This window comes from Tenebrio molitor, chromosome 8, assembly GCF_963966145.1.
Source record: "Tenebrio molitor chromosome 8, icTenMoli1.1, whole genome shotgun sequence".
Taxonomy (NCBI): Eukaryota; Metazoa; Arthropoda; class Insecta; order Coleoptera; family Tenebrionidae; genus Tenebrio; species Tenebrio molitor.
The window spans coordinates 16,373,608-16,384,690 of NC_091053.1; the positions used below are offsets into that span (position 1 = coordinate 16,373,608).

An 11,083-nucleotide genomic window follows, 5' to 3' on the forward strand; every position below is an offset into this window, starting at 1 on the left:
CGACAGGCCGTGCCCGCATTATTATTTTCAAGCTGAAAGTCTGCGGGATGCAGGGATTGGATCCGGAAAATTTGTAAGGGTGGAACTTTAATTTCTTCTTTAAAATGGTTAGGCAACTTCCATATGACAAGCCTGTAAAGTAAGGAAAAGGATTGACGGGATTTTTAATGGTAAAAATTATTAGGCCCTGCATTAAACGTGCCCAACAAAGAACTTTGGATGCGTGTGTTTTAAATAAGAATCACACCCTTTTGGAGTGAAAGTTTTCGCATTTCGAGGGCTTTGTTCCATTCTACCTCGAACGTTCTCGACGACATCTTCTGTGAATGTAGATGTTCTACTTGTAGGTTTTGCCTTTTTCACATCACCTGTTTGCAGGTAACGTTGCACCAACCTCGTGCAATGCTGTCTAAACGCAACTGGCTCGGGGAACATTTGTTGAAATTGGTAAAATGCATCGTCCGTGCTCCGTGGAATACTGCCAACCGTTAGCAGCATCAAAATTTCCAGTCCGAAAGTACGCCATACCAATAAAAATGTCTTGCTCTAGTGTAAAAACCATTTTAATTAATAAATTGATACAAAACTGACACTTGATTTTGAAGTTTGAATTTGCCCGTCAAAATTGACAACTGAAAATGTAATGCTACCAACTTCACTGAAATTTTTATCATGTTGTCATTGTTGCCAACAGCTTCAGTCCTTGTTGATCACTCTGTATGAAATTTGAATATCAACTAAACCTCGTGACTCACCCTGTATATGAATATGTATAATGAATTTTTTTCTGCGAGTTTTTAAGGTGTAATGTCAATGTCCCATCTTCTCGTGGTGGAAATCGGTGCTGCATTCAGGGCAGCATTATGTGTTATATTAAAATCAACGCTTCCTTCCGACATGTATAACGCTTACATATTTAGAATAAGCATGTTATTGCTATTCTTAAAGTTTTTTATTTTATTTTAAAACGTAGAGGGGCAAGCAAGATCTTCAGTCTAAATTGGGGGGACAGTAGCAGATAAATTGATCTCGCGTGCGGGGAGTAAAAAATTTGTGGTTACGCCACTGACACACGTTTTTTATTGCAAACTTTTTCCATATTAAAATATTGTGATTGTTTGAACAGGTTGATTACTTTAAATGTTGCGCTTTAACACTATCACTGATACCAACCAAAGTCATTAACACCAGTTGTTTTAATATGAATTAAAACCTGATTGTTGCACGTAATGGGGTTGAAAGGAGTTTAGAATGGCAAATTGTATTTGTTTGTTGCAATCTCTGTGAAATTCTTATCAGATGTGGTGAGTTAAATGTTTAAAAAATATTTACAAGTTCGTTGTTTTGTTGCGATTATGTTGGCAGCTATGTCGTGTTGGTGGAGAGAAGGTTAGTTTATTTCAACACGTGTAGACAAGTTTACAATCGAAATATCGTGAAAATAGTGTGAAAAGCGGCGAAAATGGTCGTAATACAACGTGTGGTGTAAGTACAAGTGCATATTTAACCGTTTCCGGTTGACCCGTGACTAATTTCCAGTAAAGCAACCACACGTAAAGGCAAGAAGATTCTCCTGAAGAAGGAACCGCAAGTGATCGAAGGTCCCAAAAAAGCTCTCTTTTTTCAAGGTAGACGCTCCTCGGAGAAGCTGCGGCGGCTCTCCAAAGACCTCTTTGACTTAAAAAAGCCGGATGCGCAAATGCTCACCAAGAAAAATGACATAACCGTATTCGAAAATGTAACCCCAGTAGAGGCATTCTGCAAGAAACATGAATCTCCGGTGTTCGTGATGACCTCGCACAGTAAAAAACGTCCAGATAATCTAGTCATCGGTAGGATGTTCAATCACAATTTGCTAGATATGGTAGAGTTGCACGTAGAGAATATAGAGGGTATGAAAGCGTTTGCCTGTTCAAAAATAGTACTAGGAACAAAGCCGAGTCTGGTGTTTAATGGCCCAGCATGGGAAGAGACTGAAGTGTTGAAGCACTTGAAGAGCATATTTATTGATATTTTCCACAGAGAAGAGGTGGACTCGGTGAGGCTGCAGGGACTCGAACACACCATCAGTTTTACAGCTACACCGGAAGGAAAGATTCTGATCAGGTCTTACAAAGTTTTGTTGAAGAAATCAGGGTGTCGAGCGCCGCGGGTGGAACTGGAAGAAATGGGTGAGTCGCGATCGTCAATTCGACTTTGCCGTTATTTGACATTTTTGGAAATCTTAGGTCCCAGAATAGACTTGTCGCTCCGACGCAGCAAACTTCCAACTGAAGACTTGATGAAAGAAGCCTTGCGCAAACCTAGAGAACTGAAGGTGACAAAGAAGAAGAATGTTAGTGTAGATAAATTGGGTACGACACACGGACGCATCCACGTGGGCAAGCAAGAGATAAACAGAATACAGACCCGTAAAATGAAGGGTCTGAAAAAGACCGTCGACGAAAGAAAACTGAAAAGGGCGGCCAAACTCGCCACCGCTGAGAATAATAATGTAAATAATAAAATGAAAAAGCAGAAGTTGGGTTGAGGCCGTGTTGCAATTGTTGTTATGTTGTATAAATGGTTATATTGTAATTTAGGTTAAAACGATTTAGGTTTACATAGTTTTAAGTTTTATTTAATAAGAATAAAGTTTTTACAAAGCAAATATTTGGTTGTTTGACAGTTGGGGTTTGGGGGAATTTGGATGCGGTTGGCACTGTTGGCAGCCCTTATCCAAACAGTAACGCGTTGTTGACATTTCGACGTTGACATATTAATGTGTTTTTCCAGATAATTACCAATTTTCCGCGGTTGGACAGAACGAATGGTGCAGATTTAGCTACCCCGATGTAATTGACACGCGATCGGGATGTGAATTGATAGAAACTAGTGAAAACGGTGCCGGTATAAGCACTCGCTCGATGTGTTTGATTTTGGAGGTAAACTGATGGATTTTGAATAACGATGTCGAGCGGCAACAGTCCCCATCCGGGCAAGGTCCGGGGCCCCGGACGGCCCCCGAAAAAGATCGTGTCGTGTACGTGGTGCAACGAGAACAAACTGCCCCTCAAGTACGTCCTGCCGACGACCAACGGCAAAAAGGAGTTCTGCTCGGAGACCTGTCTGGCCGAATTCCGCAAGGCCTACATCAAGGGGGCGTGCCTCCAGTGCGACAACGTGATCCGCGGGGCCAACAGCCCCTCGAAAGACTTCTGTTCCACGTACTGCATGAACAAGTACCAGAAAAAAGCCGACTTGCAGAACCGCGTCGCCGCCATAGCCCCCACGACGCCGCTGGACGCCTCCCCCGGCCCCTTCCAGTACGAGACCTACCAGCCCTTCGACTGGGACGAGTACCTCAAGGAGACGAACAGCGCGCCAGCCCCTGCCAACTGCTTCAAGCAGGGCCTCAGTCCACCCCTCAACGAATTCAAAGTCTCCATGAAGCTCGAGGCGCTCGACCCGAGGAACGTGACGTCGACGTGCATCGCCACTGTGATCACGGTGCTCGGCTCGCGGCTAAGGCTCCGGCTGGACGGCAGCGACAACAAAAACGACTTCTGGAGGCTGGTCGACTCGAGGGAGATCAACCCCGTGGGACACTGCGAGCAGTCCGGGGGCATGCTCCAGCCGCCCTTAGGTGAGGTCGCCCCTGATACACAGGGTGGCCCAGCAAAATTCACTCAATTATGGCCACAAAATCCCTCATGGGCCACAGATATCAATCTTTCATGCCTGATTAAATAGTTTCCAGTGAAATATTGATTTTTAAGTGGTCGCTGAATAATTGATGGAGAGTTTCTCGTGAAACTGACGTTGGATCGAAATTAAAGCTGCTGAATGATTTATTCGAATACTTATATTTTGGACTAAGAATTTTTTTAAGCAATCTTTAACAGTAAATAGAGACAATAGAATATAAAATGTGCAGTTTTGTGCCTTTTGTCCCGCTTTTTAATTTATTTTTGGTCGCTGATGTCAAATTATATGAAATTTTTTGCATAGAAGTCCGCGCGTTGAGCGCATATAAGTCCGGTCTCTGGTGGTAATAAATTTGAAAGTTTTTTTTTAAAGACAGCCGCGATGGCCTTTGCAGGTTTCCGGATGAACGCGAGTTCGTGGCCGATGTTCCTGACGAAGACCTTGAACGGGGCGTTGATGGCGCCGGCCAACATCTTCCAGAAGGAGCCGCCGGGCCCCAAGAGCAACCTCTTCCAGGTGGGCCAGAAGCTGGAGGCCGTCGACAAGAAGAACCCCCAGCTGATATGTTGCGCCACCGTCGGCGCGGTAAAGAACGACCAGATCCACGTGACGTTCGACGGTTGGCGCGGCGCCTTCGACTACTGGTGCAAATACGACAGCAGAGACATCTTCCCGGTGGGGTGGTGCGCCAAGTCGGGCCACCCGATGCAGCCCCCCGGCCAGAAGAACAACACCGGCCACAGCCGCTACAAGATCAAGCCGGCGCTGATGGCCCCCGTGCCGATCTCGTCGACGGTCGCGGAGTCGCCGGAAGCGGACACTTCGGCGCCGCCACCGCCCCCGATCGCGGTCCACGTGAAGAAGAGTTGCGCCGGGGGCCCGCTCGTCGACTCGTTGCAGCTGCCATCCGCGATCGAGGAGGCCACGCCGAAGGCCCTCGCCAAGAGCCTCGTGGGGAAGATCCTGTCGGCGTCGCACAAGTCGGAAACCATCCTGGCGAGACTCGGAGCGTTGCGCGGCGAGGAGATGGTGATCACGCACCTGGGGACGACGTACACGATCAAGCTGCCGCAGTTGACGAAGTCGGCGGACTTGGACAGCGTGTTCGCGGCGCTGGCGTCGGCTCTGGGCTGCTGCCACAACCTCTTCTGTAAGTGTCGCAACAATAGCGACGACGATGATAACTGTGTCATTTTCCGCAGGTCTGGACGGCGCGAAGAAGGAGTGTTCGTCGTGCGACATCAAACCGACGCCGCCCAAGCGCAAGCCGCCGCCCGAGCAGGAGGCGGCGACGTCGACGACCCCCGGCGACACCTCCAACTCCGAATCTCCCCTAGCTAGTCTCAACAAGATTCCCACGCCGGAGTGGGGGATCGAAGAGGTGATCCAGTTCATCGAATCGGCGGATTCTTGTCTAGGAGTGCACGCCGACCTGTTCCGGAAACACGTAAGTCGGGTGGTGAAATGATCGAGCGAATCTCACTCGTGCTTGCAGGAGATCGACGGCAAGGCTTTGCTTCTCCTCAATTCGGACATGATGATGAAGTACATGGGCCTGAAACTGGGTCCCGCATTGAAAATATGCAATCTGGTCTCGAGGCTTAAGGGCAGAAGGTACAACTCTCTTTAAGGAAGATGACAAAGTCTATTTTTCTGTATCGGATGCATAAAGATGTGTCGTTGTTATATATGTACCTCCCCGAAACGAATAGTTTATATTTTTTATTAGAAATTTACATTTTTCCTAATGTTTGTGATACGTTCAAAGTCTCATGAAAAATTTGGTCGGCAATACAACTGTACTTTAAGTTCACGTTAACTGTACAGGATAAGGACGAAAAAGTTTTTCAATTTTTTTTTATTGTTGAGAGTTTGATTTCATCGACGGCTCGAATCGAAGACGTTTCCACTGTTCAAGCCCGACTAGACGCTTTTCTATTCGTAGAGATAAACGATATCGTCAACAGAAGTATTTCATTTTTCTCGTAACTCTTTATTTTACGAGTTCATTTTCAGAAAATGGATTTTCTCGCATTTAGCTTAGCTCTTATGTAGCATTTTATCGCAGTGAATGTTTGGCATGGGTACACTGTTGTTTTGATTTGTTTTTGGAAGCATTTCTTCTTCTTACCGATTAGTTTTTTAAGTGTTATGAGATTGTTTAAATTTAATTCTGTAACAGTGATTTAAATAAAGAGGATATGAAACAACTCAAATCCACCTTCGCTTAAATCTAGTTCCGACACGGCCACCAGGTGGCGCTTGCATTTTTCCAATTGTCAAATGTGGACGACGATTTCTGTTCGTCGGATCTTTTCCCGTCGACTCTGCATTTTGTGGAATTTCCATCCAGTGAAGGTCGTTTGAAATATATACACGGTGTCTCATAAAATGACTTTTTTGTTGACAAGTTATTTACAAAATGGAGAAATATTTACATGTAATTATCTTAAATTAGGGCGAATTTATGTACAGTCGTACAGTTTACACAGGCGTAACAAAATAGTATAAATAAGCACCAACAATAAAATATCAAAATACCTAAACTTAGTTGCGTTATTCGTATAAATGCAGCAAAATATGGGAAAAACGACTGTTAGGAACACATTACAAAAAATTAGTCACGAACACAAAATTGAGATCACACATCTTGAGAGTCGATGGTCGTGTAATGAACCTTCCTGGTGAGGACGTCGAGAACTGGCCCGAACCTGCTCTTCACTTTGTCCTTTTTGAGATAAATGTAGGCGGCGAGAAGAGTTATGAGAATCACCACCAGCACCACCAAGAGGACGGTGATCGCTTGCGAGATCTTGGCGTGCTTCGCCGCCGCCAGATTCTTCAGGTTCATTATGTACTTGGTGCCGTATTTGGCTTGATGGCACTCCAGGTGGTCCTTGTCGCGGACCTCCACTTTGGTCTCCAGGAGCCAATTGTACAAGACTTTGATGGCTTGGTCGCAGCGGAACGGATTTCCCTTGATCTCCAAGATGAGATTCTCCTCCCGATCTGTCCCCGTCAGACTGTCAAACGCCTCCAAATCCTTTTCGCTGAATCTGGTGATGTTGTTGCTCTCCAGATCCAGATATCTGAGTTTCCTCAAACACTTGACGTTGAAGTTGAGACTCGGGATGTTGTTGTCGCCCAAGTGTACGTCGTGGAGGTTGGGCAAGTCGCAGAAGACGTTCGCGTCTTTGAAGAACTTGATCTCGTTCTGCTCCAAGTGGAGTTTGTACAGCTTGGTCAGGTTGCTGTTGACGAAGATGTCGTGCAGGTCGTCGGCCAACGCCGAGTCGGTGTTGTCGGCGAAGGCGTTGGTGAGGTGCAGCTCTTTCAGGTTGTAAAAATTCGAGAACACCCTGGGGTGGTGGAAGTTGCCGTCGTCCTCGTTCGAGATCGAGATGTTGTTGTGGTTGAGAATCAGTCTCTCGACGCTCGGGACGTGGTGGAAGGCTTTGCCCTTGATCTCTCTGATGCCGTTGTTGCTCATGTCGACGATTTTCAACTCGCTCAAGTAGGCGTCGTCGCCGAACACGTTCATCTCGAGCACCGCGACGTGGTTGCCGGTGAAAACCAACATCTGGGTCTCTTCGGGGAGCTCCCGCAGCATCGCGGTGTCCCGGAACGACAGGTTTGTGCAGTTCACGGTGAAGAGGGTCTCCGATTGGTAGTAGATCTTCCCGCAGTTGCACCCTGTCAGCAATTTGGACCGACACTGGAAGACGTTCGCCTCGCCCAACACGAACAACAAAAAGATGACACAAAGGGGGCGCTTTTGTAGCATCTCGAATCGCAACTTGTGCCACCCTGTATATAAAAATCCAATTGAAAATTGCATCAAGGGTGAAACGTGACCCCCACTTTCTGAATAACAATTAAACTAATTAAGAGTCAAGGTTAGTTGGCCACTTATCTCATTTACTAATTACCCTCGTCCATATTTTATTTTCTTCAAGTTTGTAATTGCCCAATTGTCAAATTTGTCAAGAATGTCACTCAAACGTCACCACCCTAATTAATCGACACTTGTGATAATATTTACCTTGAAATCGGGATAAACCACCTGGTTCAGAAGCGTTGAAATCACCGACTGGATTTCTTGTGATTTGTTTTTGCATCATGGGGGGCCCCCGTGCTTGGGGAAACCCGCCTCTGCACGTCACATCATTTCCAAATAAGGTGTTAACGTGCAATTAGAGTTCAATTAAGGGGGGTCAGCGTTTTTGAACCGGGTCTAGGGTCTAGTGCTTATCAAAGGAACGGTTTGACTCACCCTTTATTGACGAATCGTGAAGATGTTGGATAGTTTGTTGACAGTTGTGTCGTTGTTTATTCACGAGAGACAACTTAAGCATTAAGCAAGGTGGATTCTTAAGGCGGGACGACACAGGTGGGAGAAGGAGGAGATGCAGCCGGGCAACAGGTGTGACACGTTGTTAAGTTGGTTGCAGAGCTCGAGGTAAAAAAAATCTATTGTCACACTTTTCTTTGTAAGTTGAGTACACTAAACTCAGCTTCTAACGTCATACTACTAAAGATTATTTATGTGATGTCATTTTTCCAACTTACAGTCAAATTCTGTGATATAAGAGGCTGAGTCAAGTGTACTACTGTCGCGAGCAAAAAAAACTGGTCGTCAAAATCATGCTTTGACACAATGGAAAATGCTCCATTGTAAAACGGTCATAAATATCATAACTTATCATCATGTTGTATGACATTGATTGTCATTTTTTTTCTCATTTTTTGACACTGTTGACATGGGCAGGGGAAAATTTTTAATTTGGTTAGATAACCAAATTTTGAAATGACATTGACGACCAAAATGTTTTGCTCGCGACAGTACTATTGCGGGCAAAAAAAGTGAGACATCAACGTCATTGTCTTGACTTTTAATGGGAAATAACCCTTATCTGATTCCAACCCTACTTTGAATTGACTGACGTTGTCATTAGGTACGTTTTGTTGGTACATGGTACATAACCGGAATCGGTTTATGGTGGAACGACCGTTTTATTGGTGCACAAAACCGACTCCTACGAAACTTTTCATTCCGTTAAACTACATAGAATGATCGGTTGGAATGTGTTAGAAAGTGGGGATTTTATGACAAAACTGTCAAAAATTTTAAGCCGTTTTGTTGGTGGGATGCATTCCGTTCAGTCTGGATGACCCAACAAAACGCACCTATTAAGTATTGTAGGTTGTAGGAAATGATTGTAAGTAAGCACGTACTATCGGTGGACATTAAAACCTGGGACATCCAAAATTTGCTCATTGTATATCAGACTTTTGAATTGTCACTCAAAATAAAAATTGTCAGTATTTAAAATTAACTCCTTGAACCTAAGAGATGCTAGATCAATTGTGTTATTATATAAAATCATTGTCAATGAAGAGAACGTTAAAGAACTGAACTTTAACTTGGTGTTTCTGACAATATGTCATAATTTTTATAACCTTGTTTGTAAAAAGCCAAATTTACCCAATGTATATTTCTGATTTTTGACTTTATACAATTGTGACGTTTGTCCCAGGTTTTTATGTCCACCGATAGTACCTACTTGGTAAATATTTATTTAATGCAAAGTTCCAATCAAAATCTACCTTTATCAAAAGAAGAGGGCATTTGGAAAAGGAAAATAAGAGTATAAAATAAATGTTTAAACTGTCAACTGGAATAGTGTCAAAAAAAATGATAATAAAGCTTAAACTATACTCCAATTTTTTTTAAAATCAATTGTCAAAGTGTTGTCATGTTGGTATAAACCACTGGTTATTTGATAGTTATTAGATTGGCAACGTAAAATGTCAACTATATGTCAGTCATTTTGATGTAAAGGCGCTTGCGCTATTGAAGGCGCAATTACATTTAAATAAAAGTACAAAGTTAAAAGAGTTTCCGAAAACAAGGATCTAACACAACGAGAAAAATAGGCTATGATTAGATTACGTGAAGAAACGCAGACAGAAAAACCGACCATGCTAAATTGCATCATATTCGAGGTATTTTCTTTTAATATATGGGTTCGTCACTGCGAGGAACTGATTAAAGAGGACTGGAAAAAATTGATGGGAAATCTACCAATTGAGGACATTCCTCTTCCGCAGAATCATATTCGGAAGACGATTGGGGGTTAGATTCTGAAAATGAATAGGTAAACTGCTTATACAGTGAGCGGCAAAAGTATGGAATAAATTCCTTAAAAATTAAACAAAATTTTTTTCAAAAAAATCCTTGGACAGGTCAATTTTAGTTTATAAAAATACATGTTTTAGTATCAAAGAAAATTCCAAACAGTCATTTGTTTTCGAGTTATGACGTCATCGATACTTTTTTTAAATGGAAACCCTCTATTTTTTTTCTTGATTCTGATAGCCCTTTTAATTGTCTAAATGACAGTATAAAAATTTTGTTATCTTACATAAGAAAATTTTTGAGAAAAAAAATGATAAAATTGGAAAAAATAAATTTTATAACAAACAAAAACAAGTCAAAAACTGTGTTAGTAAGTACTTAAAAATATGGAATTAAATGTTGAATGAATTACCATCCCCCAGCTTGTTGACACTAAGCAAAATTCCCCCTGTTTTAGTTTTATCTCAGCACCCAATCAAAATTAAAATTTCTATACGTTGTGTTTCTGTTAAATGAGTCATTTTCGAAAACGTTTTGTAAAACAAATAACACATACGAATGAAATTGACAGTAACATTTGACTGTTTGATTTACCTACTTGATTTTTTGACTTGTTTTTGTTCGTTATAAAATTTATTTTTTTCCAACATTATTATTTTTTTTCTCAAAAATTTCCTTATGTAAGATAACAAAGTTTTTATACTGTCATTTAGACAATTAAAAGGGCTATCAGAATCAAGAAAAAAAATAGGGGGTTTCTATTTAAAAAAAGTATCGATGACGTCATCACTGGAAAACAAATGACTGCTTGGAATTTTTTTTGGTACTAAAATATGTATTTTTATAAACTAAAATTGACCTGTCCAAGGATTTTTTTGAAAAAAATTTTGTTTAATTTTTAAGGAATTTATTCCATACTTTTGCCGCTCACTGTATAACTCATCAAATAAATTCCCATTTTCCTGTATATGTTAAGTTGCACTTTTTAGTGTGATTATCGTCTTTATTTCTTGTCTTTTGGTATAAAATTTGATTACACCTGAAACTTTTCTGACATTTGAAAATTACTGATATAACCTCAAACCTGATCTAGGGAGATTTTACGATAGAGGTGTCCCGAAACGAGAGGTTTTAGGGTGGTACGGCCTGGTCTTTGAGGGAATTTTGACATTGACAATTGATTTAAAAAAAAATTGGACTATAGGTACAGTTGCGGCCGTTGAAAACTCAGACACTTTGACAACGCCAAACTTTTGG

The 11,083-nt window shown here is 42.2% G+C and overlaps 3 protein-coding genes across 4 annotated transcripts; 2 read left to right on the plus strand and 1 right to left on the minus strand.

The window, feature by feature from the left end:
• Nucleotides 1-1,359: 1,359 nt before the first annotated feature.
• Nucleotides 1,360-2,650, plus strand: Non3 (Ribosome production factor 2-like protein Non3). Its single transcript, XM_069055618.1, has 3 exons — nucleotides 1,360-1,485; nucleotides 1,540-2,171; nucleotides 2,229-2,650. Exons 1-3 carry the CDS (start codon nucleotides 1,463-1,465, stop codon nucleotides 2,528-2,530), a joined length of 957 nt encoding a protein of 318 aa, XP_068911719.1. The 5' UTR covers nucleotides 1,360-1,462; the 3' UTR covers nucleotides 2,531-2,650.
• Nucleotides 2,651-2,740: 90 nt separating this feature from the next.
• Scm (Polycomb protein Scm) lies at nucleotides 2,741-5,903 on the plus strand. Its single transcript, XM_069055614.1, has 4 exons — nucleotides 2,741-3,625; nucleotides 4,082-4,837; nucleotides 4,890-5,134; nucleotides 5,183-5,903. Exons 1-4 carry the CDS (start codon nucleotides 2,950-2,952, stop codon nucleotides 5,315-5,317), a joined length of 1,812 nt encoding a protein of 603 aa, XP_068911715.1. The 5' UTR covers nucleotides 2,741-2,949; the 3' UTR covers nucleotides 5,318-5,903.
• Nucleotides 5,904-6,069: 166 nt separating this feature from the next.
• LOC138136424 (trophoblast glycoprotein) lies at nucleotides 6,070-8,120 on the minus strand. 2 transcript variants are annotated; one of them, XM_069055615.1, is made up of 2 exons: nucleotides 7,961-8,120; nucleotides 6,070-7,494 (listed from the first exon to the last, which is right to left on the minus strand). In XM_069055615.1, exons 1-2 carry the CDS (start codon nucleotides 8,040-8,042, stop codon nucleotides 6,329-6,331), a joined length of 1,248 nt encoding a protein of 415 aa, XP_068911716.1. In that variant the 5' UTR covers nucleotides 8,043-8,120; the 3' UTR covers nucleotides 6,070-6,328. The 2 variants fall into 2 exon arrangements, with proteins under 2 accessions (XP_068911716.1, XP_068911717.1); XM_069055616.1 differs by lacking the exon at nucleotides 7,961-8,120 and adding an exon at nucleotides 7,730-7,933.
• Between the last annotated feature and the right edge of the window lie 2,963 nt (nucleotides 8,121-11,083).